This window comes from Rattus norvegicus, chromosome 9 (assembly GCF_021556685.1).
Source record: "Rattus norvegicus strain SHRSP/BbbUtx chromosome 9, alternate assembly SHRSP_T2T, whole genome shotgun sequence".
Lineage (NCBI taxonomy): Eukaryota > Metazoa > Chordata > Mammalia > Rodentia > Muridae > Rattus > Rattus norvegicus.
The window spans coordinates 128,781,414-128,808,187 of record NC_141542.1 but is presented as its reverse complement, the minus strand read 5'-3'; the positions used below and the strand labels follow the sequence as shown (position 1 = coordinate 128,808,187).

General features: G+C 42.2%; 1 protein-coding gene across 3 annotated transcripts in view; it reads right to left on the bottom strand.

Annotated features, from left to right (window-relative positions):
* Positions 1–5,321: 5,321 nt before the first annotated feature.
* LOC120094815 (zinc finger protein 431-like) overlaps positions 5,322–26,774 on the bottom strand; it is a 35,318-nt gene continuing 13,865 nt past the window's right edge. The window contains 5 exon segments of one of the 3 annotated variants that reach the window (NM_001409277.1): positions 5,322–7,891; positions 9,070–9,130; positions 9,322–9,448; positions 14,637–14,705; positions 25,198–25,296. In NM_001409277.1, the coding sequence (NP_001396206.1) occupies positions 5,683–7,891; positions 9,070–9,130; positions 9,322–9,448; positions 14,637–14,660 (2,421 nt within the window). In that variant the 5' untranslated portion in view covers positions 14,661–14,705; positions 25,198–25,296 and the 3' untranslated portion in view covers positions 5,322–5,682. 3 annotated transcript variants of the gene reach the window in all.

Sequence of the window (26,774 nt, the reverse complement as noted above, 5' to 3'; positions counted from 1 at the left end):
CCTACCCTTTAGAATGCAGAGTTGACATTTAATCAAGATTCTAGAGAAATTAAAGCCCCCATACTACTGTGCTGGACTTGTGATAGATGCGTCTCTAGCCTATTCTTTTTCTCTTATTCTTTCAACCTCAACCTTTAATCGCATCTTCTGAGAAAAGACTTATGCGTTTGATTCTTCTGATATCACACAGGCTCAGGCAGGAAGGAGGAAGGGCCATGGTGGCTGCCAGTGGAGAACAGGCATGTTATTGACGACAGGAGTTGTGGGACTTGGTTATTTCTGTTGCTTCTGAGGACGATATTTTAAAGAAAACTCTTCCTCATGACTGAAGGAGATTTTCACACATAAGACATAGACCAGCAGCCGGTGTATCAGTGACATGTCATGGCATCACTCTGCACATAGGTATAGGGGAGTTACAGATTGTGGATGTGGAGAAGGGACTGTTGGTAGGTAGTGGTCATGAGAATCACAGTCTCTTGTCTCTACCAGGATCTCTATTTCTATTTTTCTTCCACAGCCGTAAACGACTCATCATTGATAGCCAACGTTAATTTTTAAAACATAGTGTTTTATCTGTGCTTGTGCTCACAGCCCACACAATAGGGGAAAGGGAAACTAGCTGCGGAGCTGCTGCAGCGAGCATGGGGACTTCTCAAGTCTCACACAATTTTTCTGGCTCTTCAAGAGCTGTTTAAAAGAAAAAGGCTTAAGGTAAAAAGAAACACTATAGAGAGATTTCTTAGTGAATTTCTACACCTTGGTTCGCTATCTCTGGGAATCTCACGGTAGACAGCTCTGATAAGCTGGGAAAGATTTAAATTTTGCTTGGGAGCAAAGAACCTTAAAGGGACAGGCTACATTAGAAATGCTACAGGAGGAACTATCTGAAAAGGCTGAGAGCGAGGTGGGAGAGGACTCTAAGGAAAACAAGAACAAGAAAGGAATTTCTGACATTTGCTCACAGAAGGAGAGCGCTCATTAAGAGAAGTTCTTTAAGGAAGCCTGCCTTATCTGCTGGCCTTATTCCAAGGGAGGAGTCAATCTCCAGCATTAAATTACTTTTCTCATTCGTCATCATTAACATGGAGAGTGCCTTTGATCCTATTCCCACAGCAGCCAGTTCCTGCCCCTGTGGTCAAAATGCCCCAGGTTGGGGGACAAAAAGAGCCCCTAAAATAGTTTCAAAGAATCTACAACAAACTGAAAAACTTTGTTTTGCCAGTCAAGATTTAGAATTCAGGCTTTGGCGGTGGCCAACGTCAGGATTAATGTTTTCTTTTCCATGGGCCTTTAACCCAGAGAGACAGTTTGGTAAAGGGCTGTTACTGAGGTCCTGATAGCCCCAGGTGAACTGGTTACAATTCTTTTGTCAGCCACCTGGCATCTAGCACCCAGGTTCTAACCATCTCTCCATCCTTTTGTTATTAGTTGTTACTAGAAGCCTAGTGTCATTTGGAGGCTGGTTCTCTTGAGAGACAAAGCCACAGAGCTGACACTGAAGAGAGATACTCCTTGAGGGAGAATCTAAGTCTAGAGAGATAGTCGATAACAGATCGGCTGCCTCTCTGCTCGCCTTTCTGTTTCATAGACAAAGCTTGTGCTTATTTGTACAATGGCCTTTTTGTCCAAGAAAGCCTCCTGGTTTAGCTGTGTGACTAAATGCTATTTGCCCTCTTCGGTGGACCTCTATTCTCAAGATTCTCTTGTTTTCTCACCATCTCATTTGAGATGCTTGTTAGTAACTGTTACAGATCTTCTTTACCACCGAGGAAAGACAAAATCCTACTAGAGGCTAGAAAGAATGTTCCAGACAAGGGTGGAAGGCCTCACTCCTGCCTGTTGACTTCAATATGCCTAAAGGTAGGGAGTGCCAGGTCTGCCACCAGGCTCCAAGGGTGGGTCTCTGAGGGGCTGGAAAATGCCCCACCAATCTGGCTAAGATAAAGAAAAAAATATAAAGAAAAAGTTACAGAAATTTAAAGGGTTAAGCTAAGTTGCTGAGAGTTAGTGTAAGTTACAGAGAAAGTAAAGTTAAAGTGTGGTTAAGTGGGCATCATCTAATAGCTGTAGAGGAAGATACAGAAGATATGAGAGAGACTGAGGAAGAGGAAGAGGAAAGAAGGTAAAAAGAACAGGAAGCTAGGGAAAAAAAAGAGACAAGAGAGAAACATATACTGGCCACAGTAGTTAGGGGACCTAGGAAGGTAGTACCTGGCAACAGAAGAGAATTCCTGGCTAAAGATCAGTGTGCCTAATACAAAGAAAAAGGACACTGGGTCAGGGACTGCCCAAGAAAGAACAAGAGGGGCCACTGAAGAGCTTCTTAGTCCTAGAGTGTTGGCTATGTACAGAGATAGAAGGGAAGTGTGGATACAGGGACCCAATGCTCTGTGCTCCTATGCCCCCCGCAGTGGGCCAATATCCAAAGACCTTGAGTGCAAGGGGCTACTGGCAACGAACAATACTTATGGACTGCCCGAAGAACAGTGGACCTTGGCGTGGGCCGGGTAACCCATCCACTAGCTCATGGTCATCCCTGACTGCCCCTATCCCTTTTTCATGAGAAAATTGCTCTCCAAAATGGCTTGCGTGGGCTAAAATGGCTGGGTGAGGCCATGTGTATGCATATCTACAGACTGTGTATGTGGAGCTTAAGACCTGTCTCAGTGCACCAGTACCTGATGCTGGGAGATGTGTGGCTTAGTCCTGTTCTGCCTGGAACACATCCTTCCTGCCAGCCGGGCACTAACAATTATCACCCAATCCAGGACTTAAGCTGTGATAGAGTGGCTGATGTTTTGCCTTTGAATAGAATGTCCCAAAAGATGGGATCACTGGTCAGCTGCCATGGACTAGATTCTCCACCTGTTGGGGGCAATCTGGTCACCTTGCTGCCCAATCCGGACCTGGAGCCACTGCAACATGAGTGTCAAACACTGGCAGAAGCCCATGGGTGGAGGAAAGACCTCTGCGACTGGCTGACTGACCCCTGCTGAAAGCCGAGGACCTTGTCCACAGACAGTCCTCTTCATGAATGAAGGTCAGAGATAAGTGGGTGCTGCCATGGTGGACAACACAATGTCATCTAGGATGGCTAAACTTCTACCCCTTCCAGACTCAGCTTTACCCCCTTTGAGATCTTATATGGGGCCTCAGCTCCTCTGACTGTATTAGATGATGTTACTGAACCAACATGTCATAGTAATAATGATTTGTATGCCAGGCTAAAAGACCTACAGGTGATACAGAAAGAAATCTGCTCACAGCTGACAGCAACCTATGCCCCGGGGACCCCTGAGACATTTCATCAGTTCCAGGTCAGAGACTGCAGCTACACTGAGCCCAGACACTCGAGCCTCACTAGAAAGGACCATACCTGGTGCTACTGACCACCTTGACAGTCATTAAGTCTCAGCCCTCACCAGCAGTGTACTAGCTGTTGGGGCTGAGAGCTGGGACCTAGAGGGACACTCAGATCTTCAAAAAGCTCCCTAGATTTAAGTGACTGGGAGGTTGCTATAATGCTCACTTGAGGAGTGTGCTTTAGAAACAAGAATTGCATGTTTGCCCTGGGTTCTATCGGGATAGGTGAGGAGACAGGCTTGATTTATCATTACATATGTTAGTACTCCTAACACTTCTTGAGACTGTGCCTCAGGAATCACAATCTGTATAAGTTTAAAAGTTCTGAAAGCTAGTCATGACCTTGGTGTATAGGTTTATAGTGTCCAGATTAAAATCCTGATGCTAAAAACTTAATAAGACACAAAAGAGAGTTAAAAAATTATTTAAGGCTATCTAGGTGCTACAAGGGCAGCACAAGGACATCTGCTGTTGCCCTACAAGGCTTATAGAGAATTCAGAACTGCCATTGACTCAGATATAAAAAGAGTAAAAAAAGACTTTTTAGCTGACCTCCAAGAATACCTAACCTCCCTCTCAGAGGTAGTCCTTCAAAATAGGAGAAGATTAGACCTGATATTCCTTAAAGAAGGAGGGCTATGTGCTGCTTTGAAAAAAAAAATGTTATTTTTACCTCGATCACTCAGGGACCATTAAAGATTCTATGGCTAAACTTAGAGAGAGGCTAGACAAGAGAAGACGAGAACGAGAAGCCACTGATAGTTGGTTTCAAAGCTGGTTAAACAGGTCCCCATGGCTTACCACCCTGCTGCCGGCCTTAGCTGGTCCCTTGATTATCCTCCTCCTTTTGCTCACTTTTGGGCCCTGCATAATTTATTGCTTTTTTTGTTGTTGTTCTTTTTATCGGAGCTGGGGACCAAACCCAGGGCCTTGTGCTTCCTAGGTAAGCGCTCTACCACTGAGCTAAATCCCCAGCCCCATTAATCGCCTTTTAACTTTTGTCAGGGAACGGATTAGTGCTGTACATGTCCTCATGTTAAGACAACAGTATCAGGCTGTACGGGGTAAAGAGCCTCTAGATGCTGAACTCATCATGTAGTTCTAAGATTAGAACTACTCACAAAAAGTAGAGGGGAATGAAGTTAAAATAAAAACTTCATAAAAACTGCAAAAGAACAGCAGATAAGGGGACAGGACAGAGCAGGCCTGAGATGTGCCCCGACAAGCCTAAAAACAAGGTCAAGGGATTGTTCCAGGAACTAGCAGCCACCATCTCAGCTGAGTCGGGGGCCATCCTGACGGACAACTCCCTGCTCTACAGATAAAGATAAGACGCTCTCCTACATTGAGAACACTCCAGCCCGCACGGACTGCTTACAGATGAGACCTTGTACCCATTTCCCTTGCAGATAACCACGCTGAATCCCCTTGCCTTCCCCTATAAAAAGCCTTAAATTTCGAGTCTTGGGGTCGATTCCTCTGTCTCCTGCGTGACACACGTTTCAGCCCGAGATCTCATTAATAAATGCTACCTCTTGCTGTTACATCAAGACGGGCTACTCGCGTTTCCTGGGGAACTCCATCCCGCGACTAGAGAGGCTCCCCAAATTTTGGCGCGGCTTTTTCACTAGCACTAAAGGCACACCCAACCACCCTAAACATAATCCCTACCCTTCTAACTCAGCTTGTTTCCAATAGACTCCTGGCATTTACTTTGACCATGTTTTTGAATTGTTAGGTATTTATGCAGATTTCAAGACACAGACTTTGCCACAGAGCCCAGGGTTTCAGTGAATGGAAGTATGAATACTTTTGTTATAGTGAGAGTTATACAAATGTGCAAAGGCTTGACCATATTTAGTACATTCACAGTTTTTCTCTAGTGTGGTATATTTTATGCTGTTTGTCTTAATTTGGGTTTTAATGCTGTGAAAAAATACCATGACCAAGGCAACTCTTAGAAAGGACATTTAATTGGGGGGAGGGTATACAGATTCAGAGGTTCAGTCTATTATCAAGGTGGAAGGAATCTCAGTGTCCAAGCAGACATGGTGCTGGAGAGAGTTCTACATCTTGATCAGAAGGCAGCCAGAAGACTCTTCTGCCCTGGGTAGAGTTTAAGCATGGGGTCTCAAAGCCAACCACCACCACCCCCTCCCCCACAGTGACACACATCCTCAAAGGCCACATCTACTCCAAAAGGGCCATACCTCATAACAATGCCACTTGCCATGGGCCAAGTATATTTTAACCACCATACCTTTGAATATCACAGTAAAGGCTTTACTGCATTGGTTACATTCATAGGGTTACTCTTTAGTATGTATGTGTTCTTTTATGTAGTTGGAGTTGGCTTGATTGTGAAAAGGCTTTACCACATTCATTACATTCGTAAGGTTTCTCTCCAGTATGAATTCTTTCATGCCTTTTAAGGTCATTCTGACCTACAAAGGCTTTACCACATTGCTTACATTCGAAAGGTTTCACTCCAGTATGTATTGCTCTATGTGTTTGGAGACTAGTGTTACATGCAAAGGCTTTACCACATTGCTTACATTCGAAAGGTTTCACTCCAGTATGTATTGCTTTATGTGTTCGGAGACTAGTGTTACATGCAAAGGCTTTACCACATTCACTACATTTGTAAGGTTTCTCTCCAGTATGTATTACTTTATGTGCTCGGAGATTAAAATTGAATACAAAGGCCTTACCACATTCATTACATTTGTAAGGTTTCTCTCCAGTATGTGTTCTTCTATGTTTTTTAAGATCATTCTGACCTACAAAGGCCTTACCACATTCATTACATTTGTAAGGTTTCTCTCCAGTATGTATTCTTTTATGTCTTTTAAGCTCACTCGGAACTACAAAGTCTTTACCACATTGATCACATACATAGGGCTTCTCTCCAGTATGTATTCTTTTATGTACTTGGAGATAACTATGATATGCAAAGGCTTTATTACACCAATCACATACATAGGGCTTCTCTCCAGTGTGTATTCTTTTATGTACTTGGAGATAACTATGAGATGCAAAGGCTTTACTACACTGATCACATTCATAGAGATTCTCTCCAGTATGTATTCTTTTATGTACTTGGAGATAACTATGAGATGCAAAGGCTTTACCACATTGATCACATTCATAGAGATTCTCTCCAGTATGTATTCTTTTATGTACTTGTAGATAACTATGAGATGAAAAGGCTTTACCACATTGATCACATTCACAGAGCTTCTCTCCAGTATGTATTCTTTTATGTACTTGGAGATAACTATGAGATGCAAAGGCTTTACCACATTGATCACATTCATAGAGATTCTGTCCAGTATGTATTCTTTTATGTACTTGGAGATAACTATGAGATGAAAAGGCTTTACCACATTGATCACATTCACAGAGCTTCTCTCCAGTATGTATTCTTTTATGTACTTGGAGATAACTATGAGATGTAAAGGCTTTACCACATTGATCACATTTGTAAGGTTTCTCTCCAGTATGTATTAATTTATGACTTCCAAGATTACAACGATGTTCAAAGGCTTTACCACATTGATCACACTTGTAAGGTTTCTCTCCAGTATGTGTTATTCCATGCGTTTTGAGATAACTGAGTCGAGCAAAGGCTTTACCACATTGATCACATACATAGGGCTTCTCTCCAGTATGTATTCTTTTATGTACTTGGAGATAACTATGAGATGTAAAGGCTTTACCACATTGATCACATTCATAGAGCTTCTCTCCAGTATGTATTCTTTTATGTACTTGGAGATAACTATGAGATGTAAAGGCTTTACCACATTGATCACATTCATAGAGATTCTCTCCAGTATGTATTCTTTTATGTACTTGGAGATAACTATGAGATAAAAAGGCTTTACCACATTGATCACATTCACAGAGCTTCTCTCCAGTATGTATTCTTTTATGTACTTGGAGATAACTATGATGTGCAAAGGCTTTACCACATTGATCACACTTGTAAGGTTTCTCTCCAGTATGTGTTATTCCATGAACTTGGAGATGACCGAGTTGTGCAAAGGCTTTACCACATTGGTCACATACATAGGGCTTCTCTCCAGTATGTATTCTTTTATGTACTTGGAGAGAACTATGATATGCAAAGGCTTTACCACATTGATCACATTTGTAAGGTTTCCCTCCAGTATGTGTTATTCCATGTGTTTTGAGATGACTGAGTCCTGCAAAGTCTTTACCACATTGATTGTATTTGTAGGATTTTCTTCCAGTATGTATTAGTTTATGCCTTCCAAGATTACAACGACGTTCAAAGGCTTTACCACATTGATTACATTTGTAGGGTTTTTCTCCAGTATGAATTCTTTCAAGAGTTTGAAGCTGAGAATCGTATGTAAAGGCTTTATCACGTGGCTTACATTCATAGAGTTTCTCTCCAGTATGTGTGCTTTTATGTCTTTGGAGATGACTCTGTTGTGCAAAGGCTTTACCACACTGAGTATTTTCAGAGGGTTTCTCTCCAGGATGACATCTTTCATGCCTGCAAAGATAGATAGTTAGCACATGGGAAAGCTTTACCACATTCAATAAACTAATGAATCTTTTTACCTGTGGAAATTAATTTTATAATTTGGTCTATTTGTAAAGAAGAATCACATCTTAAGGTTGTATCACTTTGTTTACACTCATGGTTTCCCATTCATTATGGGTTGGTAAAAGTGTTATTACATGGCTCACATTTGTAGCATCCTTTATCTCTATGAGATTTCTCATATATTTGAAGAGAAATGGAAGAGCTAGAGCTTTACCACACTGAGTACATTCATATGTTTTCCTTTATTGTGAAATACACTACATTTGCATACCACATCAGCAAAGTGAACCAGGACAAACAGAAAGGGATTTCCACAATCCTAGTATTCATAGGGATTTTCTGCTATGTGAGTTTATGGATATATTCCCAATGAAGTTGGGAAACCAACTAATTATAAACTTGTATCACACTGAGAAAGTCTGCTCAAATGTGGACTACTACATATATCTTAATTGTTCTGGGGGGGGGGGCATTGCTTCTTTCAATATCCTTGTGCTCACATGGCTTGTATCCATTGTGACACAGGATATAGCTGTTAAAATAACAAATGAAATATTTCCACTTTGTATTCACACAGTTTGACTTTTTGTTCATCATAGTCATATGGTATAAGAATCAAGGTTTCTCTTCAACAACATTCTTGACTCTCATAAACTGTCCCTCTCACTTAAACTTAACAATGTTCCTATATGAGTAATCAGCTTTACTATGATATATTTGCCTATTAGAAACATAAACTTATCACCTACTCTATCTCTCTCTCTCCCTCTCTCTCTGTGTGCGTGTGCGTGTGTGTGTATGTGTGTGTGTGTTTGTTTTATCAGACTAAAGAGATTGCAGATTGGCAGGTTTACAGAGTAGCTGTAATGTGGCTATGATTCAAATGGTAATATCTGTTAAGGCATTGTTTCTTTGTCTTCTTTCTTAGAGGAATGCCTTGCAAAAAACAAGTCAGACACCTGACATTGAGGTACATGGATTTCTGAGAATTTAATAATCAATACAGTTAAAGAAGTGCTTTTTTTTTTTTTTTTTGTTAACACTGTTGCTTTCCTTTAAAAGTTCCAGGACATACTAACATTTCTTCAGGGGCATATTCATACGAACTTGCACATGAAAATTACCTTCCATGTCTTCTGAAACTTTGACAATGCTCATCAATAGTATGGTCTTCCCAATTGTAACCTAAAATACAATACCAGAAAATGTATGATATATTATTGGAAATTAGGCAACATTTAAGTTACTATCTTCAGTGAACCTGATTTTTTCACCTCATTCTTCTTTATTCTCAACTGAAGTTACAGAAAAGCAACAGTAACAAAGGAACATTTGTTTCCTTATTTTAAAAACTGAAAGAAAATTCACTGTCTTACCTATAGCAGTGAGGTTCCTGTAGGTCTCCAGCATCACATCTTTGTAGAGACTCTTCTGTGAAGGATCCAGCAAAGCCCATTCTTCTCGAGTGAAGTTCACATGTACATCATCATAGGTCAATGCATCCTGAAATATCCCATACATTAGTAAAACAGAATCCATGATACCAATATCACTGTAAATGTATGCTTCTGGTGCTTCCCCCACTTATTTCTTGACCCAGATGTTCTAATGTTAATTACCAAATCATCTTAGAAGAAAAGTGAGTAATAAGGTTTACCTCTGTCATTTCTTTGCTTTTTGAGTAGGATATAGCCTTGCAAGAAAAATGTTAATTAATGCAGAGAGAGAGAGAGAGAGAGAGAGAGAGAGAGAGAGAGAGAGAGAGAGAGAGAACGGCAAGCAACACTGAGCATACATCAGAAAAATTGTATGAACATTTACTAAGTACAAAAAATATCAAGTGAGTATATAGGCTCATGTCTTTAATCCAAGAAATCAGGAGGCAGAGGCAGGTATATCTGAGGTCTATCCAGGACAGCCAGAGGTACATATTAAGACCCTGTCTCCCCTATGAAAAATCAATCAAACTAACAAGAAAGATAGAAAGGACTCAGAGGTTTTTACTAGAGTCCCTACAAAGAATTACATTCACTGCAGTTCTGTATTCATCTTCCAGAATCTTGAGATGGCCCAGTTTAAACTGTAACAGTAATGAAATCTTACTAAAAGGGAATGAATGTTTAAACAGATAGCTGAAAATATTGGCAATGTAAATGTTGATCCTAAATAAGCAACATAGGACAGGAGCTGGCTCAGCAGTGAAGAGCTCTTGCTGGTCTTAAAAATAATTGGCCTCAATTGCCAGTAGTTACAATGGAGCTTCACAACTATTGATTACTCCAAGTTCAGGAATTCTGAAGCCATTTTCTGACTACTATGGGGTTTAGGCATACATGATGTGCATATTCATTCATACAGGCAAAATATACATATTCATTAAAATAAATCAACACAAACGCAACAGGTAGGAAAAATGTCATATACCTGCAGTCCAATGACTCAGAAAGCTCAGGCAATATAGCCAGGCAGTATTAATGTCATGAATACATGCCACCTGAGAAACAGAATATGCTCTCTGTCAAATTTCAAAATTCATAACGTGGATGAAGATCAACACAGCAGCATATGCTTGACATGTGCCAAAACCCACAGTCCAACCCATCAGCCAATAATATAAAAACAAACAAACAAACAAAGAGAAAGCTGGGCATGTTGGCTGACATTTAATCCTGGCACTCTGGAGCCAGAGGCAGGTGGACCATTTACATCTGAGGCCGCATGTTCTAAACAGCTACTTTCAGGACAGCCAGGGCTACATAGAGAAACTTTGTCCTCAAAATAAAAACAAAACTAAAATGATAAAAAAACACCAGGCTTGCAAAATACCTTAGCACTGAATAGCAATTGCTTCAACTGCATCTTATGTGATTTAGGGTTAGAGTCTATAATGCTGAAGGCAAGACAACATAAGAAGGAAGCTGACTAATCAGGTACAACCACTACACAATACACACACACACACACACACACACACACACACACACACACACCCCACACAGGAAATGGGTTGAGTCTATAGACATCCAAATGTCATCCCCAATAACTAATCATCTAGAAAGTTTCCTCCTACGAAAGCTTTTATTGAGAGAACTGAGTTGGCCAGAGCAAGGCTGACTCCTCCATGACAGGTTGTAAACTGACAGGTTGGGAAACTAGGCCTAAGTTTCTGTTTCCCAAACTGGAAAAGTCCAAACAAATCAATTCTAGGAAAACCATCCCTCACAGGCAGCTAATCAGGAGCTTCCCATGACCCTAATAGCCTGCAGCCCATACACTCTTCAAATGCCTCGAATCACTTCTGACACTCTTGATTGCCACATCTTGTAAAATCAGAAAGCAAGTTATATCTTTCCAACATACAAAGGCACAGAATACCCCTTCCCATTCCAGTAGAGAGGAATGTGTACATAGTGAGGGAAGATTGGACCAAAGCAAGAAACCCAGCAGGACAAACACCAAATCCTGCATCTCTGTCTCAGATACAAGGAGCTTCAGTTTCAAAAGGCTTAGATGGCCATATCCCTGCAACTTCTCATACATCTCTTGGCTTTGTTACCTCCACTTGCTATATGCAGCTCTCCATGACAGGTGTCTCACAACTTAGGTATCTCTAAATCGTGTAGTCTCAAATGCAACTCAGACTTCATCCTCAGATTCATCCCATGCACTCTCATAGTGTCCTCCCTCACTGGGGATCTCACTCTGCCAAACATAGATGGCTGGAACAGGGCTCAACTGAAACCACGGGGGAAGAAGCGATAACCTTATTTTTCCATATTTCTTATTTCCAGAACTTGGGTGCCACGCTTGGACCAGTAGTAGCAGGTTTTATATGAAGTTCCTTCCTGGGTCTAGGAATGACTTTGCCAACTCCCCCTTCCATTAACTGAAGGCTTAGCAGGAGGGACTGTTTCCCTTAATTCACCTTCTTAGGCTTCCAATCCTGAGCAAAGACATTCTCTTTAATGGTGATAATCTCTTTGAAAATTCATGCCTCTGTCTCAGCATTTGGCTGCCATGGGTAACTTCCCAGGGCTGCTTTTCTCTACAAACCACAGACTTTGCATTTATTTCTGCTCAACTTGTTGTTTTTTTCTTGTAGTCCAAAATGAGTTACTAGTAATAATCATCTAACAGATTCAATATTTCACCTAAGAAATATAGCTAATCATTTTTTAATTCTGCCTTACTCAATTTCTCAGTGCATGGGCAGAATAAGAAAGATTTGGGGTCAAAATACCACATAAATGACTTCTAGCTAGATTTTTCATGGAGTCTATTTTCCACTGAAATCCTATGACCTCAACTTCTGACTGCATTACTTGCATGACTCCAGTCTTCCAGGTGCTACAACAACAGCCGACTAAGCTCTGAATACAGCTTACTATGCTGTATTGCCATCTCAAGCCCTGATATTTACCACTTTCCTCCAAAGGAGAACATTTCTAGTTTCTCTAGTTTCTGTCCAGCAACAAAATAACCTTTTTTTTTTTTTTTTTTTTTGTTCTAACTTGCTACTTTCCTACTTTGATTCAATTCTCTAACCAAGAGCATCTCAGGAAATAAACAGGTTCACTTGTTTGGTCCAGTCACATGACAGCCATAAGTTCTGGAGCTTAGGATAGAAACTCAAGCTTCAAGAAAAGGAAAAAACCATGAACAATTATTGTTTCCTGCTTGGTCACTGTCTCATACTTACCCAGCTCTCTTACCCAGCCCAGGCCCACTTGCTCAGGGATCCTGCCACCCTCAGTGTAGAGCATTCCCACATCAGTCATCACAACACAATCTCTCACTGATACAGCATCCAGGCATTTTGATGAGGGCATGCCCTCAGATGAGAGCCCCTCAGATGATTGTAGGCTCTAAAATGTTCACAACTGAAGCTAACTAGGACAAAAAGGCAATAATATATCAGAAAGTTTAAAAAACCCAAATCAAATATCAAATGTGTTAACAATATCAGTCATTTAAGTAGCAAAAAACAAACAAACACAAACCACACACACATTCGCGCGCGCGCGCCCGCACGCACACACACACACACACACACACACACACACACACACACACACACACACACACACATATGCACACAAACCCCAAAATTGATGATTGCAACAACTGGAAAACACAGATTTGCCAAGAAATGAGGAGAGGCAAGCCTTCAGAAGAGGACACTAAAACAGTAACAGTTTCCCAAACTATCAAAACCTCAAGAAACTCATGACATAGTAAATTTTCAGAAGAGAAAATTCTAGGTGAAGGTCTTTCATTTTCCAGAGAAACAATATAATTAGATTATAATGAATAGAATCACACAACATAAATGATATCAAAAATAAAAGGAGTCAGAAAGACAGACAGAAAGTGTTTTGAACATGAAGTACAAGATTGTAATAACAATTTTAAGAAACTACAGGCCAATCCTCATTTCTCCTCTTTGCCAATAAATAAATAAATAAATAAATAAATAAATAAATAAATAAATAGGATTAGAAGTGGCAAAATCCCAGTCAATTGGACATAGTGGCAGCCTAAGCAATGGGAAAATAGTTTTTTAAACAAATCCATATCTTATAGAGGCCTAATATATAAAATACATAAAAACCTCAAGAAATTAGACTTTCTAAAGCAAAAAATTCAATTAAAAAATGGGGTATAGGAGCTGGAGAGATGGCTCAGTGGTTAAGAGCAGTGAGTGCTCTTCCAGAGGTCCTGAGTTCAATTCCTAGCAACCACATGGTGGCTCACAACCATCTGTAATGGGATCTGATGCCCTCTTTTGGCATGTCTGAAGACAGCTCCAGTGTACTCGATTACATTAAATAAATACATCTTAATAAATGGGGGGTGGTATAAATCTATACAGAGAATTCTCAACAGAGGAATCTCAAAAAGCTGAGAAATACTTAAAGAAATCATTATCATCTCAGCCATCAAGGAAATGAAAACTACTTTGAGAATCTATCTTGCACATGTCAGAAGGGCTAAGATCAATACAAGTGACAAGTCACGTTGGTAAGGATATGGAGAATGGGTAATAACTCTCCATGCTTGTAGGGTGCAAACTAATACTGCCACTATGGAAATGAGCATTTCCTCAGAGTCCTGGTGCCTGAGAATCCATCTATCTCAAATCACAGCTATAAAGCTCTTGGGCATCTATCTAAAAGGTGCTCCACCCTACCACAAGGCCATTTGCTCACCTATGTTCATAGCATATTTATTCACACTTGCCAGAACCTAGAAACAACCGAAAAGTACCTCAACTGAAGAATGGGTTGAAGGACCCTAGTTCTTACTGAAGCCTAAGAGCTGTCAGGAGGCTTGGCCTGGTGGAAAGTAGGTAGGTTATGGGGACCCTAAGGGCTTTTGCCAGCTTTACATCAACTGCCTCGGGCCAAGGCTAGGACAAGTTCCATTCTCCACCCACAGTTCTTGGGAGGAGCAGGGACATTCTTGAAAATCCTGCAAAATGTACCTGTAGTACATTTAGCCTGACCCTCTGGTCCCAGATGAAGAGCTCAAAGGCATGCCATATAAGTTTGAACTGTAAACCTGCTAATGTAACCTGTACCTCTGAAAGTATAAAAACTGCTTGTCACAGCCATTGGGGTCACCTTCCAGTCCCTCGCTACGAGGGGCTGATAGAATCTTGACCCTGACACACCCGAAAATAAACTCTTACCTTTGCATTAAACTCCATTCTCATGCCTCACTTGGGGGAATCTCCTGGTAGTTAAGACTCACTTTGAACCTTACAGGGTAAACAAACAATGTGGTACATTTATAAAATGGAGTATCACTCAGCTGTTTAAAAAGATGACATCATGAATTTACAGGCAAGTAAATGCAACTAAAGAAATCACACCCAGAATGACAAACATGGCATGCATTTACTTACAAGTGGATATTACCTATTAGGTAAATAGTAATAAACCCAGGGAGGCTAGTTAAAGAGGTGGACTCTAGGGAGGAAGCACAGATCTCTTTCAACAGGGGAAATAGAATAAATTCTGTGAGTAGACCAGAGTTTGATGGGAACAGGAGTAGGGAGGATCAGTTGAGGGGTATGCAGGGGAAAGTACAATGCAGGTAGAAACAGCTGGAATTAGGGGTTATTTGGAATTAGTATAGAAATCCAGTACAATGACAACTTCCTGGATGACCAGGGTGACCCTAATGAAAACTCCTAGTAATGGAGGATATGGAGTCTGAACTGACCATCCTTTGAAACCAGACAGGGCTTCGATGTTGCTAATAAGTTACATTTGGTTGAGCTCTTGGCCAAGGCGGTCCCTTAGCTCCTTCAACAATCCTTGCTGATGCAAGGACAAACTTTGCTCTCAGATAACTGACAGCAGGGACTGATCATTAAGGACAAATTCCACACAGTTCACTGAATGCAGAGGTCAAGCTAGTACAGGCTCGGAGCCTTCACCCCGGTGTTCTATTCTCTTTGAGGAGAGAAGGTACTCTACAGGCTAAAAAGAAGAAAGAGAAACCTGGAAACACCCCCTCTGCGCCCAACACCCACACACACCTACAATTGATCCTTCCTAAGATGTGCTGGGGCATGATGGTAACAAATTGGTTTGAGTGGCCAACCAATGTTTGGTTTAACTTGAGGCCCTTGACATGAGAGGGAACCCATGACTAACACTGACTGGATTTCTAGGAATCTTACAGAAACTTAAATGGCAAGCATAGAGACAGCATGGGTCTATGCCAGGTCCTCTGCTGATACGTTATGGCTGTTAGCTTGGTGTCTTTGAGGGACTGTAACAGTGGAAGCAGGTGTAACTCTGATTCTTTGGCTTGATCTTGAGATTTTTCCTATCAGGTTGCCTTGTCCACTATGAAGACTTTCACCTTGTCTTTTTCTATCTTGTTTTGTCTGTTAGGTCTGCTCCGTTTTGAAGAGGAAACGGGTGGGGGGGGGGTGGATCTTGGGGAAAGGATAGAAGTGGGGGGTAGTTGGGAGTGTAGGGTGGGGAAACAGTGGTCAGGATATATTACATGAGAATCTACCCTCATTTAAAAACTTAATTCAATATTGCTTTAATGAAAATGCAAAGAAGGGAAGCTATAGCGAACAAAGAAGAGCAAAATCGTAAAGTTAGGGGCAGCATGATTGTGATACATACAGTTCTCTTTCTATTTTTGTAGACAGTTACTATGACATAGAAGTGTAAAAATACCTTGAAGGGTTACTTCCTGCTTCTGATAATCTAGGCCTAGTCAAGGAAGCTTATAGATTCTGTACAATCATATCTAGGTCTAGAATGACAGGGCGTAGGCCTGGGGGATTTAACAAAAGACACAGACTGGGGTCATTTGTGCAAAGAAAATGCCAAAGCTTTACTGAGGTTCACAGAATATACACCCCAAGTTCACTGGGTGGAGAAATCCAGGAAGCAAAGTGGAAAAATAGGTTATGCCCTCAGGTGAAAAACAGGAACAAAATTCAGGAACTGAATTCAGCCCAGGTGCCAAACTGAAAGATCAAGATGTTCCTTTGTTAGGAACTAAAGCTTCAACCTGCATCAGCAAGGCTCAGCAGGGGGCAAACACTGAGTGGGCTCAGGAGGGTCGGGCACTTGAGTGTTTTGGGCATCTGAGACTTAACTGTTGAATAAAATCACCCTTTCTTTTTTCTTTTTTTTTTTTTTTTTCTTTTCTTTTTTTCGGAGCTGGGGACCGAACCCAGGACCTTGTGCTTGCTAGGCAAGCGCTCTACCACTGAGCTAAATCCCCAACCAAAATCACCCTTTCTTGTTCTTTCTGAACTCTGGCTGGTCAACTCTGCTCTTCTAGCTCAAACTCTTCATGCTAACCACTTCAAATTGTGTCTTTCACTTCTGACTGAATTGCTGTGCTTGGTCTCAAATGAACTCTAGTCAACTGCTCTCTTCTCATTCTCTTGCTCATTTTCTCTTTTTCTGTCTTTAGCCTGCCTGTCTCTGTAAAATTCTCCAGGTAAAACTGCCTCCTCCTCTTACCCTCTGTGCTGCTGAAAGACCCCCAGAGCGGGGAGAGTTTCACTCAAGTTTCGGGATGACTCACCCCCAAGAACTCACGAGAGACGGTCCTTGCTGTAATAAACATGAGGTTTATTGATAGGAACCAGTGCACTGGGCTCTAGATTCATATCCTACACAGGGGCATAGGAGTTCGACCCAGATAGGCTGGAAGAAAGGGTATTTAAAGGGAGAAACCACAGCCCAAGGCAGCAGGGGTGGTGTCACTGGAAAATCACAGGAAGCTTCCTGCCTCTCAAGATTGCTTAACTTTGTGTTCCCTTTAGTTCCTAGGAGAAGCTTCCTGCTTCTCAAGGTTGTTCTGTTAAGATTCTAATTTAACTTTGCAGACAGTTAGCTGCTGGGAGAAGCTTTCTACTATCTTTACTAGTTCGGGAACCGCATATCTAAGGGCCTTATCTTTTTTTCTCCTTTTTTTAAAAATGTATTTATTTATTTATTTTGTATATGAGTACACTGTAGCTGTCTTCAGACATACCAGAAGAGGGCATCACGGATCCCATTACAGATGGTTGTGAGCTACCATGTGGTTGCTGGGATTTGAACTCAGGACCTCTGGAAGAGCAGTCGGTGCTCTTAACCACTGAGCCATCTCTCCAGCCCTAAGGGCCTTATCTTAAGTCCTTTTACTAGTTCTTGGGAGAGCAGGCTCAAGAAATGTGACCTTTTACCTACTTACAGATAGAAGGCAGGGTCTGGAATTTGAGGTATTTAAGGCTTCTTAGGGGTGAGATAGCATTTTTAAACTTCTGACATATTAGCTGAATTTTTTATTCTTTCACTGCTTCCTCTTATATTGCCTCTTTTCCCTCTTCTCTTGAGAGTTGGGTATATCCTATTCTGTCAGATCTTTCCCTGATTCATCATTTTTTCAGTCACTCAATTATACATTATTTACGAACATGAGTGCTTCCTTCTAAAACTATGTTTACCTTCATCATTTGAGAGCAAAGGTGTGTACTAAGGGCTGAGCCATACCAGTTAGAAACAGCTCCCCACCCCACCCCCCGCCCCCGCCAGTAAATTGGACAGTCTCTGGGTTCACAATTCGATCAAATACTCAGCAACACAGGAATTCATGACAAGCTCATCTTGGGCCCATTCTATATGTGAAATCAGAAGTTTTGTTCTCAGCAATGTGAAATATATATTACGCAGGAAACAAAAGGAGTTACTTTCTTGTGTTAGATTTCACTAGTTAGGAATGTGGAATTACAATGCTTTTCATTTCATTCCAAAGGAATACTCATAATTGTTTTTAAGAAAAACTAATGTTTGAATAACTATTCAAATAGAAATAAATGAGGTGTTGTACAAAATCGCTACATTAACTATATTATGCATTAAGCCTAAATAAACCAATGTATAAAAATATTAAATGTTTAAACGCTTTCTCCAAAGCAAAAATGAAAGTATTACCATCTAAGATAAGTTACTAAAGGCAGAGAAAACAAAGAGCCGAGTCAGTTATCTAAGACTTTTACATGTTTGTTCAACTCTAATTTATTGTTAGTTTTTAAACTCAAACAAAACAGTCAATCTGGTTCTTTTTTTCTATTCTTTTTTTTTTTCTTTTCATTTTTTCGGAGCTGGCGACCGAACCCAGGGCCTTGCGCTTCCTAGGCAAGCGCTCTACCATTGAGCTAAATCCCCAACCCTGTCAATCTGTTTCTTAACCTCCATTGTACTTCTTCATGCAGTATGACTCATTGGCAGAGGGCTCTCATGCCATCCAAATAAAGCCACTTTCTGCATTTTTACAGCATACTATAATAACACATTTGCTTCTCATCTACAACAACTCTTGCTACAGAAAGCTTGATATTTCACTTCTCTTCTCCACATAATGTTCTAAATAAACATTAGGAAAAAAAACTCTTTGAAGGAGATTGTTTCAGCTAGATTCTCTGCTTTCTGCCCTTCTATAGGAATTTGGGAGGAATTTGACCATGGACTAGGACTTAGGCAGTAGGTTCAGGTAAGAATATTTACATTTGGGCTAGAACCAGTCCTTTTCTCTTGTCAAACTGATGAGCCCTTAGAAACAATGATCACAGGTCTTTGTGCCTTGTTTGTTCCTTGACCTAGAATTGACCTTATTATGTGCTTGTACTAAAAATGGTAGAAAAGCAGACTGGAAAAAATAAACCCACTTCAGCCTCAGCACTCACTAGAATCATGCTATATATTGTCTAATTTTCTTTTTCCTTTCAATCCTCACTCCCTCCCTTGAGACCCTGTTGACTGACTGAGTTGACTTGGTCACCCTTCATTTTCGAGTGCTACCTACAATGTTGACAACATGGTTCAAGCTCCCATATCCATCTGATAATAAGAGTGCATTAAAGGTTAAAATTATATGGGAGAAAGAAATGGGTTGATAATGCTTAAGCTATAATTACATGCTGTTTTATGACAATAAAGCACTGACTGTGAGAGTCTTTACAAGTGCATAATCCTTTATCCACTCCTTTAACCCAAGGCACCCTTGGTCGCCTAGAGGCACCTAGCTGGTCCTCAACAAATGAGCATTGATGTTATTTTCATATTTAGGCAAGTATGAATACAACTGCAAGAAACATGAGCATTCTGGAACGATTTAAAACTAATTTCAAGTGCATGGAAACTATACTGAGAAGACTGCTGGGATCCATGGCAATTCTGTCATTTTTATGAGAACTTAGTGTTGGTATGAGGAACCGGCTCTATGGTTGCAGGTTGTCTCTAAACCCAGCGATAGCAGTGACGTCACCCAGAGGTGAAAGGGACCTGTGCATCTGTTGTCATATATTTCCAGTGTCCTCCTAGCCCATCTCCTACCCTCACCTGCAAGAAGTTATGTCCCTACCCAAATAAAAAGCCAACCCCTCCTGACCGTCGCCCCTTCTTTCTCTTTTCCTCCTTTGTCTCCTCCCCTCCTTTGTGCATCCCCCATCCCCAGCACCAATGAAAGTCTCTCACGTGGAACCGTACTGGCCAGGTGTGGTCTGTCTGGGCACGAGCCTCGATTCCCATACAACACTCTGTTGAATGGGGTTGCTTGGGTGTAGGTATTACGTACACATGTATCAGAATACATATATTAAATATGCACAATTTTACAGCAACTATAGAAACATAGTCTTAACTAGTTTTAGTAGGTATCTATGGAAAATCCCAACCTATTGCTATCAGAGTTTAGTGCTAAGACACAATCCTGTGTCACATCCAGATTCATTGCCCAGTTCTGTACCATGCTTTATTTTCACTCTTTTTGTTTTCTCCATTAAGTCATACTTACAAAGATCTTGTCTACGTGACAATAAGGATGTATTCTGTGTCACTAAAGTCTACACTAAAGTCCTCTTTCTATGGCTTTGGACATTATTTCACATCAGTTTCAGTTTCACACATGTACTATATAGCTTGCTAAATGAATTATTATGTAGAATATCTTTTACCAACTTATATAACTGTAAACAACACCATTACAGTGATGTTAAAAAAGCAATGTTCGGTATGTTAAATTTGCAGCAAAAATTCAATACAATCTAAAGAAAACGTCTAATAATACATAACAGGACAGCTGATTTCAAAGCTATTTGCCATGTGAAAAAACCCTCAGAATCATCAACAGGATTATAAAGAAATAGTACACATTTTGGCACAGTGTAGATTCCATCTGTACTTAACAAAGTGCTACAGCGATCAAAAGTTTAGCACATTTGTGAAAAAATGAGATGTAGAGAAAAAAAGGCAAGAACATAAGCCCCAAATTATAGTCAAGTTTTAATCAAAAGACCTAAGGAAACTCAGCCAGGAAAAATGTGAACTTGACCAATATTACCTATGATTGCATGTGTATTCAAATGGAAAAAAAACACAGACTTCCCAACTCCAACAAAAAATAACTCAAACTGACCCCTAAACTGCTATATTTCTGACCCTCCGGCCACTACTGACCCCACACTCTCTGTGTGAAGGTGGTAAGAAAGGAGGGTTATGGCTCTGCGGCTCCCAATGCCCCTGTGTGATCTCACACAAACCCAGCCCCCCTGAACCCACACACAAACGAAGGTTGAAGAATAATTTAATGTCTGCTTGCACATGATGCCATGTGGATTTTAGTAATGATGTAGAATCTGCCCTACCCACCTACACCCCACCCTGCACACCTGAGAAACCTCTGCATCTCAGAAACTCCTTTTGGACTCTGGAACTGAATTTCCCTGAATCACTCCATTCACTGTGACTGCTGATAGTGGAAAGGTAAAAGGATTTTAACCAAGTATTGCCAAAGGATGATTCTCATAACCTCATCCCTCCCAGTTTCAAAACTATTTGTAAAATTTATCACACAAAATAAATTTGCAATACAATCTTCAGAACTTCTAGAAACCGGATTTTCAGTTTTGAAATCTGTCTTCTGCACACCAAGAGCAATGCTTGTGTGCACACTGGGCAGTGATATTATAATCAACACACCTTATAACCAGATGCAGAGCCTCCTCCCCAGGGAATCCACACTCAGAGAGGCTCAGAGGCCAAGGTCCTCTGCCCAGGACACCACATGTACCAACAGCACCACAGTCTGGTTCACAGTCCACATCAGTCCAGTCAGATTGGACTCTGATAGCTGAGCCAACCTGTTGTTCCTGGTGGCTGCAAAATCTCCCTCACAGCTCTCTGATGAACTACATCAGAGAATATGGAAAGAACCTGCAAGCTACCTCCCACTGGTGCTCCTCCTGATTGCTAGGCTCCCCAGAGAATGGTAGCAGCCCCTCTATTGGAGGATTAGAGATTGCATGACTCAGCACAGGCCTTCCCAGCTCTGCCCTTCCACCACACCCTAGGGGCAGACAGAGCCCTAGTATGGTAAATTTGTATTTTATTAGAATCTTCTACTCTCCCAGGTGTGGAGAGCTCTTGGTACCACTTCTAGGAAAATGACAAGTATATTTGCCAGTGGGCTACGACAAGAAAGTAAGTTTAAAAAAAAAAAAAAATACAGCTGAGGGAGCCAACCTGCCTAAGACCCCAACATTGAGCTAATTAGGACAAAGGACAGATGAAAGTTCATCAAATGGACAAGCTCAGTGGGAAAAAAAACAAAAAAACAAAAAAACAGTGTTCTAGGAAAGCTTACAGAAAGGCTGATACAAATCTGGTGGTCAGCTTTGCTTAGAAACCGCCTTGCCAAGTGGAGGCTCCTGACCTTTGTGGGGGAGTCAGCTTCCTACAGACCTAGGCCAACATCCCGCAGGTGTGAGCCAACTTCATCATAGGCTAATACATCGAGGTCTCCCAGCCCCCTGAAGATTTCCTCCTCCCCCAGTCTTGCTATAGTATATGACCAGAGCAAGAATAAAATTGTCACCTTGATCAGACGCTTGTATTAGAGTTCTTCAAGTCTCTTGTCCCCCATTCTCCTCTTGGTACCCCCCTGGACCCTGACTGACTGTCCTGTTGGATGGGACAGAGTAATGTGTTCCTCGTATCTTGGTCATCTTGATAAACCCAATACAGTGACCTCGGGAACTTTGTTTACACGTTTTTTCTTCCTTGGTTGTCCCATCCTGCAACAGGATAGTTGGCTCACTCCTGTGGGATGTTGGCCTAGGTCTGTAGAAAGTTGGGCCCTAGTAGAAGGTCACTATCTGTGGGTCTGGAGGAAACTGGCTCTCAGCAAAATGTCACAGCCCTGGGTCTGTAGGAGTCTATAGGAAGCTGGTTCTTTTGCAAAGGTCTGTATGGAGCTAGCTCCCAAAAAAAAGGTTAGGAGCCTCCACTTGGCAAACCTGTTGGAACACCAGATTTTTGTCAGCGCTCCTGGCAAGCCTTGTTACTGAGCAATGCTGACCCCCAGATTGGTATCTGCACTTTAGCTAGAACCTTAGGTTTTCTCCACTGAGCTTGTCCTTTAGGTGAGCTTTCCTATGTTCTTTGTCTGTCCTAATTAGCTCAATGTTGGGGTCTCAGGCAAGTCGGCTCCCCACACTTGGCTACTTTGTTTGTGCCTTACAACTGACCCTATTCTTTGTATGTACCCAGGCACTCAAAGTGGGTCAGGGGCTGTAGGCAAATTTATCAGCCTGCTGAGGCATGGAATGATTGGAGGGGCTGAAAGTTCTATCAACCTTGGTGGAAGGAACAGGGAGGTGCCTCTGGATAAGAACTGATATTCTGAACATATTTTGGAGAATTCTTTGTTAATTTGTGGCTTTGCTTTCTATGGCACTATGGGGCATAAAAATTATGAAAAACAAACTCGAGACAGCTGTATTAACCAGCAGTACCCCCAAATCTAACTCTTGGCTTTGCATCTTCACTCCCCCCAGCAGAGACTGTTGAACTGACGCTGCTGGATCGAGTACAAGGAACTAGATTTGAAAGGAGAATTATACGAATTCTAGGTTTAGACATACAAAATTAAAAGAATAAACCCCAAAAGGCCACAGACCCAAGGCTAAGCCCTGCAGCCAGGACTAGCAGGCCATAAAGATAAAGGAGCACAGGAAACACTGTCCAGGCAGGACTGGCAAGCCATAAAGATAAGGAAAAGGAATGCAGGAACCAGCCTGAGTTAATGGGACTGATTCATGGGATGTCTGGCAGGAAGACATCTCCCCCCAGCTCACTCAGGGCCATCCTCCAGACCCTGATAAGCCCCTGACTTCTAACACATACTCTTTCTGCTTTGTTCTCACTGCTATGTTTGAATGAGCCAATTATATGTAACCACGCCAAAACCCCCTAGCTTTCTCTATATAACCCTCTGACTTTTGAGTTTCGTGTTCAACTCCTCTGTCTCTTGGGTGAGACACGTGTTGGCCCGGAGCTTCGTTATTATTAAACGACCTCTTGCTTTTACATCAAGACCAGTCTCTCCTGTTACCTGGGGTGACCCATTCTGAGACTAGAGCGAGGGTCTTACAGTCACCAGGGGTCATCTTGCCCATGTGGCGAACAATGCTTTTCTCAAGAAGAAAACTAAACCTTTATGGCACACCAGGCCTTACTGTTGATTGTGATCCTGTAATGCCCCACTGATCAGCTTGTTAGAGGCCTGCTCTTTGATATGGAGATGGGCCTAGTGGCTGGTTGCAAATCAGGGTCTGGTGCCATATTTCTGGACAATCCTGGTGAACAAACTTGTGTATCCTAGCATCCTAATCTCTAACAGGCCTAGTTAGCTTACTACTTACACGTGTGGTGTTTTGCAGGCAGTCCTCTCTCAGCTAAATTCTACTTAGTGTGCCTTGCTATCTCCTAACCTTTAGCAAATCCTTTACATCATCAATTCTACTCTTACATTATGAAAGACCCCTGAAGGGAGCCCCCCACTCAAGTCTCGGGAAAGACGCGCACCCAGTAGGACACAGACACCGACCTGCTGTAACCACACGAGGAAGATTTATTGTAAGCGAGATGAAACGAGAGCTCAGGCCAGCATGCTGGGGTCGAGACTCATACACCACACAGGGAGTAGAGGAGTTCGACCCCGACCTGAATTTTCACAGAGCTTATAAAGGAAAAAAACCACAAACCAGGGGGATCAAGAGGGAGGGAGGAGGGGAATTCCAAAACCATAAACTGCCCATACAGTTAGGTCATATACTAGTCATGTGTAACACTAGGCAACACACCCAGGACTTTGTGACATTGTGATTAGGGGTAGTGACATTTTACAGGGCCATTGGACCATTGTGGCCGGAGGCTATGGGTCATTGTGGCTGTTCCAGGAAACTTTTCATGCAAGAATGTTCCGGGAACCATTGTACAGCAAGGGAGGGGTGAAAAGTTCATGTTCTCACAGACCCTACTTCTTCTTTTTGGGTAGCTAGGCGGCTTATTATTAATTTTTAATCCTTCAATTACAGCTTGATATTGGATTGCTACCCAGCACATGAGATGCCTTCCACAACCTCCACAAAATAACTCCAAATGGATCTTACACCTTAATGTTAAATGTTGAAAACAGAACTGTAGAAACTAGGCTTCTGAGTTTGGGATAACGCCAAGGATCTTTCCATACACAAGCCAAATGCTCTGCACAGTTGCAGCCCCTACAAGGAAGTTATTCAGAAACTGCCGCTGGGTCTAGTGAGTGGCTAAGACCTCACAGGTAGCCGCGGATTCCAACTCAGCCCCGGGAAAGACCCACCACACCAGCTCCCACTGCTCAGTCCCCTGCCCGTCCGCCCGGCCCCCCGACCCTGTGCTCACCATGTCGCAACTTTGGAGCTTGCCTGAACATGCCTCAGAGAATCCAACGGCAGGACAGAGAGCACAGCAGCCAGGACCAGTTAAGACTGCTTAACTACTAAGCGAATCCTACACCTAGGCACCCGGAAAAGCCCGCCTTCCCTTTTGATTGGCAGGTCCATTGAAGACTCCGATTGGCCAGTAGTTTGAGTGACTTGAGCACCTCCGTAAGGGTAGGAGGGGCTGAACGTACAGTGTAGGTACACAGTTGCCGGCCCAAGCATCAAGCCTGAAGCCAGACCTTTTCCAGATCTACAGGGATTTGCATTTCAGTAGCACTTGTGCCTGTCCTCCAATAGCGTTCTCATCTGTCTCCCCGCCCAGCCCCCGGAAGGACCCACCACACCACCTATCACTGCCCAGCCGCTTGCTCCTCCCTTTCGTGGGCAGTGACCCTGAGCTCACCTGGTCCTCACTTCAACCTGAACTCAGCTCACAACACTCAGTAGGCTCTTACCCTTCCTCCTCCTGGAATCAAGGTATGCAGCTTGCATAACCCCCATGCTCAACTTGCAGTGGAGTTTTTAATCTGTCCCACAAGTGGGAGGGTGCCCAAGATATTAACAATTAAAGAGAGATTTGAGGAAACAAGAGTTTTGTTTTGTGGCTGTTGGGATTCAGACCCTACAATCAGCTGACCTTCATATATTTAACACACCAAAGCTGTCTGGGCCTCCAGGTTCTCCCAGCACTCCTCAGTCCCCACCCATATCAGGGCCTGTCTGGGATACCCCACCTTGTACCTTGAACTTTCCAGTGCAGGGACTGAGTTTTCCTTTCCCCAGAAGCTCTTCCTAAATAATCCAGAAATTTTGTACTCTTTGTGTTTCTGTTTCTCTGCCTCTCTCCCTCCCCCACCCCTTTCCATCCTTCTCTCTCTTCCCTCCACTTTCCCTCTCACCCCCCCTCCCTGTTCTCTCCCTGCTTGCCTTGCTTGCTTTTTCTCTCTTTGTCCCCACCCATGCTCATTATCCTCACTCCCCCATATCAACTTTTCTGACCTCTCTGGGACTAGTGAACTCTATCCTTGGGATCAGTGAGCCCACTAGAGAATTGCCCCCAATAAACACTCTCATTTGGCTTGGGTGGAATCCTTCGTGCTGGGCTTAGGTAAACTACAGCTAGTTTTCACTGGTAGGTACTGGAACCCTGGGAGACAAACCTTGTGGAACACTACTGTTAGCCAGCACATCCTCTTCAGTGGAAAGGTGAACACACGTTCACACACAGAACTGTTTTAGTAAAGGTTCTCTAGATGAACAGACCTGATAGGATGAATCTCTGCAGATTGAATTTTCACATCGTTTAGTCCAATGATGGCTAACGTGACATGTATAGGGGTAGGGAAACCTTTATGTGAACATAGCCAGACTCCTTCAGTGAAATCCCAGTGCTTCCTTTCTTGAGGGAAATCATTGCTTTGGAAATGACTCCTATCCTCTCCTTGCCTGCCACAGGCGGTAAATCTTTCTCATTTCTTCTGTCTTGTCTTACATGATGGCTATTCCTTGTATTCAAACTGACTACATGTGGACTTA